The sequence below is a fragment of the Pteropus alecto genome, unplaced genomic scaffold, assembly GCF_000325575.1.
Source record: "Pteropus alecto unplaced genomic scaffold, ASM32557v1 scaffold7, whole genome shotgun sequence".
Classification (NCBI taxonomy): Eukaryota; Metazoa; Chordata; class Mammalia; order Chiroptera; family Pteropodidae; genus Pteropus; species Pteropus alecto.
This window is the reverse complement of record NW_006494614.1, coordinates 41,028,258-41,034,257: the sequence shown is the minus strand read 5'-3', so window position 1 is coordinate 41,034,257 and position 6,000 is coordinate 41,028,258. Positions and strand designations below refer to the sequence as shown.

The 6,000-nt window shown below is 49.0% G+C and overlaps 1 protein-coding gene across 1 annotated transcript in view; it reads left to right on the top strand.

Annotated features, from left to right (window-relative positions):
- Positions 1-6,000, top strand: part of CUL9 (cullin 9) — a 35,136-nt gene that overhangs the window by 952 nt on the left and 28,184 nt on the right. Inside the window, 7 exon segments of the mRNA XM_006926526.3 lie at positions 1,371-1,974; positions 2,519-2,673; positions 3,004-3,519; positions 4,035-4,170; positions 4,332-4,525; positions 4,802-5,207; positions 5,625-5,817. Coding sequence (XP_006926588.2) covers positions 1,371-1,974; positions 2,519-2,673; positions 3,004-3,519; positions 4,035-4,170; positions 4,332-4,525; positions 4,802-5,207; positions 5,625-5,817 — 2,204 coding nt within the window.

The following is a 6,000-nucleotide window of genomic DNA, read 5'->3' as shown; positions in this document are numbered from 1 at the left end:
TAATTCATTCTGCTCATCAGTTGTTCATCTCCACATCACTGGTTACCTCCCAATCTTGCCACCAAGCCTGCCTCCCTTCTCACACCCCCTGCTAACTGGACCCCTACCCCTATGGAAGTCCACATCCTATATTTTCCCTCCTCTGCAAGCCTTATTTCTATTCTCGTCTTTTATCCCTGTACCCTGAGTGACCCCTGTCCTGATCACCATTTCTTCATCTGGGCTTACCTTCCATTTTTGTTCTCACCATTCCCTGCTGCCCCACACTGCTTTATGTCACACATAGCTCTTCCTGATCACTAATATAGCCATCACCCCATTCCCCTTTATAATATTCTTCTGGCTTAATGTTCCAATTATTTGAGGACTGCCCCCTCCACCATCCAAAAATAATATTAGGTTATGTTTACTGAGCACTCATTATGAGCTAGGGGCTGTTCTGAGTGTTTTACACATGTGATCTTAAGTTTTTATAACTTTAAGAGTTGGGTATGAATATTATTACCATCTTGCAGAAGAGGAAACTGAGACTCAAAAGCTAAGTAACGTCCAAAACTATGCACATAGTAAGTCAAAGAGCCAGAATTCAAAGTCACATTTATCCAACTCTGAAATCTGCACTACATTGCCTCTGTAATACCTCCATCTCCTGACCTCATTCCCTTCCCTTCAATTCCATGATTTTCACCATCTGTTTTTACCTTAGACTCTACCATAGCATAAGTGCAGGATGGGACATGGTCTTTTTCTCCCATAATTTTATCTGGCCCTTAGTCCCCTCCCCCTTTCACAATACTCTCAAAACGCTTTTCTCATCCAGTCATCTGGATGTGGGGGCCCACAGCCCGGCCTCCTTTCATCTCTATTCTGTCTATCTGCCATTACCCACCCCTTTATTTCCACATTCCATCTTTACCCTGTCATTTATACCCCTGTCTTGCCTCTCCCCCAAGATGTTCCTCACTTGGCCCCACTGTCTCATATGCTGCTGTCCTTCCTGCTCATCCGTGACACTCTTCTGAGTTCTGATCTGTATCCCTCAGAAACCCTGCTATTCTGTCCAGACGGTCCTGCTTAATGGTCAACTCTTTTTGTTACCTTACCTATTCGTCTCATTTTTCTCATAACCTCTTCCATTTCTTAAACCTTTCATTTCATCTTCATGCCGTTTTCACTTCATTCTTCTTATAAATCTCAAAGTATGTTCAAGTTATTTATTTCATCTTATTCTTGGCCTTTCTATTCAGCCTCTAAATTCCATCATGCAACTTACGAATCACCACCCACCCTATCTATGTCTTAAGAGTCCACCCCACACGTAGTCTTTTTGCTTTCTCATACTGTCTTTATCTTTCTTCTGTGTGTCCCAGGAGCTCAAGATGGTGGGGGAACGGCACACTGGGGACCTCATGGTGCCCTTGGGGCCCCGGCTGCAGGCATATCCTGAAGAACTTATTCGACAGCGTCCTGGGCATGATGGACGTCCTGAATACCTGATCCGATGGAGTGTCTTGAAGTGCGGGGAAGTGGGTAGAGTGGGTGTAGAAGAGGGCAAGGCAGAGCACATTCTCATGTGGCTGTCAGCCCCCGAGGTCTATGCCAACTGCCCCATGCTGTTAGGTGAGCGGGCACTATCTAAGGGACCTCAGCACGAACCAGCTGGGTGTTCAGGAAGTTTTCCCCGAGATCCGGGAGGCCTGGATGATGTGGCAGTGGGCGAAATGGAGGCTGATGTACGGGCGCTGGTGCGCAGGGCTGCCAGGCAGCTGGACGAAGGTGGGACCTCGAGCCTCACAGCCACTGTGCTCCACACCATCCACGTGCTCAGTGCCTATGCCAGCATCGGGCCCCTCACCGGGGTCTTCAGGGAAACAGGAGCCCTGGACCTGCTCATGCATATGTTGTGCAACCCTGAGCCTCAGATCCGTCGGAGTGCAGGCAAGATGCTGCAGGCTCTGGCAGCCCACGATGCTGGTAAGAGACAGCTGGAGAGGAGAAAGTGGGACCACAAGGAGTAAGAACAGAAAGAGGAGGGATTTGCCAAGTGTGTAAGAACATCTAGTGTTTGGGAATATCAATTCAATGCAAAGCAAAGCTATAGATAATATGCTGTAACAGGGATGGAAACAGGATAAAATGATAGTACCTGGTTTATCTGTCCATTTTCAGTGCAGTGGTAGAGAAGAGAATGGAGTAGCTTTATATTTTTAAACTGTGGGTTGAGATTCATTTGGTCAATAGTGAAATTATTTTGGTGGGTTATAAGCAACATTTTTTAAAAATCTGGAATATCAGTACATAGCACTTAATAAGGTCAGTTTTGTAGCATGAAATACATATTTCAGTTATATACATGTGTGTACATTTGTGTCAGGTTACCATATAAAATGTATACCTTACTGTGAGTCTGTCACAAGGAAGTTCAAAAGCTTCTGGGGTAGGGGATAGAGAGTCTAGGAAAGGCAGGGGCAAAGTGTTGGGGATTGAGAAGAAAATATGGATTGGGTGTGGATTACAGGGAGTCGGGCTCATGTCCTTCTGTCACTGAGCCAGCAAGATGGCATCGAGCAGCACATGGATTTTGACAGCCGCTATACTTTGCTGGAGCTGTTTGCAGAGACTACATCTTCTGAGGAACACTGTATGGCCTTTGAGGGCATTCATCTGCCTCAGGTACTCTGGCAGCTGTGGGGGAAATGCTATGTATAAGGCCTAAAGCATCATTTATGAAAATGTGGTTCAGGAATGTGCATCAGCACCATAGCCACCTGGGAAGCTTGTTAGAATGAAGGTTCGTGTGCCACTCCTCACTCAGAATTTCGAGATTAGAATCTAGGAATCTGTTTTAAGACACTCCTTGTATGTTTCTTATATAAATCACAGTTTGAGAATGACAGGTATGGGGATGAGGCCTTCATATTTTTCTGTAGAGGATGATGAGGGGAAAGGAGAGGGACTAAAGCTGGGAGCAGATGAACCTACACCATGGACTGTGTCTTACAGGTCCCAGGAAAGCTACTTTTCTCCCTGGTGAAACGCTACCTATGTGTCACTTCCCTGCTGGATCAGCTGAATAACAGTCCAGAGCCAGGGGCTGGAGACCAAGGCTCCCTGTCCCCAAGGGAGGAATTTGGTCGGGAAAAAAGCCGGGGGCCACGGGAGCTGGAGTTCAGTATGGCTGTGGGCAACCTCATCTCAGAGCTGGTGCGAAGCATGGGCTGGGCCCGGAACCTCAGCGAACAGCGGGGCACATCGCCTCCACGGCCATCCCGGTCCATCTTTCAGCCCTGCATTTCAAGCCCCAGCCTTTTACTACCCACCATTGTTGCCACCCCCAGAAAGCAAGGGCGGGCCTTCCGCCAGCGTTCTGAATTTTCTAGCCGTAGTGGCTATGGTGAGTATGTGCAGCAGACACTGGTGCCAGGCACGCGTGTGCGGATGCTGGATGATTATGAGGAGATCAGTGCTGGGGACGAGGGCGAGTTCCGGCAGAGCAACAATGGCGTGCCCCCTGTGCAGGTGAGCGAGTGTGTGGTGGGGAGACAGTGTTGTGGATCTTTTTGGGTTGCACATAGCTGGCACTTCCATTCAGGGACCTCTGGCAGGCAACCCAAGGAGAAAACCCTTGAGGAAACTGGAATGGTTCAAGGGAGGATCAGCAATGGATGGGGTGGGGGGGCATTTGGAGAGTTGAGAAAATCTGGAGGGAGTGGGTGGGCTGTGAGGTTTAAGGAGAGACTCACACCCAGAAAGCAGAACTAATATATGGAGAGACCCTCCCCCTCCACTTTCCCTTCCACCTGTGGAGTTGACTGGGAGGGAGTATAGGAGCAGAAGCTATTAGGAAGAGATGAAAGGCAGACCCTACCATGATAGGGGAAGCCTTTTAGAGGTTTCCCCAAGCCTAGCCAGGTGTGCATCTGAGGGGTGTATGCTGCAGATCTGGGCCCAGCATGTCCTCTCAAGCCTGCACAGCCCAGGACTCAAAGCAAGCCCTTTCTGTTTTTCCCTCTTTCTTCCTCCTTCCATACCAGGTTTTCTGGCAGTCGACGGGCCGCACCTACTGGGTGCACTGGCACATGCTTGAGATCCTGGGCCCTGAGGAAGCTACTGAGGATACAGCTCCAGCAGTTGTAGAGAAGAAGGCAGGGGCCACTATGTTGGACACAGGTGAGCCTCGAAGGGGACATTGACAGCATGTCTCTGAACAGAGGAGTAGTGCAGACGAATAGTGGCTGGAACGAAGCCACTCCTGACTGGGAGCTGCCCCAGAGATTCAGAAATCTACTCTATTCCTGGTGGATGATGAGATCCTATGCCTATATTCTCAGCACTTCCGTCCTGGGACTGGAAGCCTGTGGATGGGCTCTACTCTTTGCCATACCTCCAGCCTGAGCCTCAGAAGAATGAGGAATTGGGATACCTGACTCAGGCTGAGTGGTGGGAGCTGCTCTTTTTCATCAAGAAGTTGGACATATGTGAGCAGCAGCCGATTTTTCAGAATCTTCGGGAGAACCTGGATGAGGTATTTTAGGCCTGAGATGCCTGCAGAGTTTGTAGTGAGGTTAGAGATGGGATTGTCTAAGGAAGTTCTAGATATGGGACAGCTCCCAGTGTAGGAGGAGGCTGCAGCTAGAGGTTAGAAAGTATGAGGGGTCCTGCTGGGGGAGGAAACAAATGTGAGGGTCTGGTATGTAGAAGGTGCACAAGGTATAGCGGAAGGTGGCCACCCTTCCTATTACTGTCCCCAGGACCTTTGTGTCTGCTCATCCCTAAAATGCCTACCCACTTCTGTTGACAGACCCTGGATGAAAAGGCCCTAGGAGAAATCTCCGTGCCCATAGAGGTGGCTGAGGGTCTGCTGCAGGTTCTCCGTAATCGGTTTGAGGGCAGCACCCTCAGCGACCTGCTCAACTCCCAAATCTACACTAAGTATGGGCTGCAACCTGATGAACTAAGCAGCTCATCTTCTTCACGAAGTCACCCCTGTACTCCAGATCCAGAAGAGGAGTCCAAGTTGGAGGCCAAGTTCTCAGAGGAAGAGATTGCATCCTCCAAAGCAAAGGCTGAGTCCCCTAAGGCAGAGGCAGAGCCTGCTAAAGGAAAAACTGAGCCCCCCATGGCACAGAGTGATTCACAGTTGTTTAACCAGCTTCTGGTGACTGAGGGGATGGCTCTGCCCTCCGAGATGAAGGAGGCAGCCAGTGGTGAGTCAGATGCTGGGAGGAGAGGGCAAGGAACTTGGAACAAGTCCTGGGTGGTCCCCAGATAAGTGGATAATCAGGGTTGAGGGAAAGCCGTGGAGTAAGGTCCCATTTGCACAGGAAAATGCTTTGGAAGCATGCATCCATCTTCCTTCCTTTGGCCTTGATTACGTCTAATCAGTTGTGGCTCCCTTTCTTTAGTATCCCTGGAAAAGGGGGGTCCATTTTCCAGAGTATCTTCATTTTTGTCATTTGACTACTAAATCTTTTACACAGAATTGGAAAAGTTCTGAATGCAAGTTACAGTAATGAATAATGTATTAAAATATCAGTAGGATAACTGAGCTTGACCTGTAAATACTTCCAACTTAGAGGTACCACAGTTTTCTTAAGCCACTGCCTTTTCCTCATCAATTTCAGAAATGGCTAGAGCCTTGCGGGGTCCAGGTCCACGCAGCTCCCTGGATCAGCATGTGACAGCGGTTGTGGCCATGGTGCAAATATCCAGCTTGGACACAAACTTGCAGCTTTCAGGGCTCTATGCCCTCTCTCAGGCTGTGGAGGAGGTCACAGAGCGGGACCACCCTCTGGTCCGTCCCGACAGATCCTTGAGGTTGGAATGGTGGCAGGGAGAGGTTTTGGTTTAAGTTGTCAGAGGGAAAGGAGGGTAGTAGGGAGGAAAGGAGCTATGAGATCAAGAATTAGAAAGGCTAGAGGTGAAAGAAGGGTCAGCCTGAGGATTAGCAGGAGGGTAGAATGGTATCATGGCTAATACTCTTGGAACACTTATTCTCTA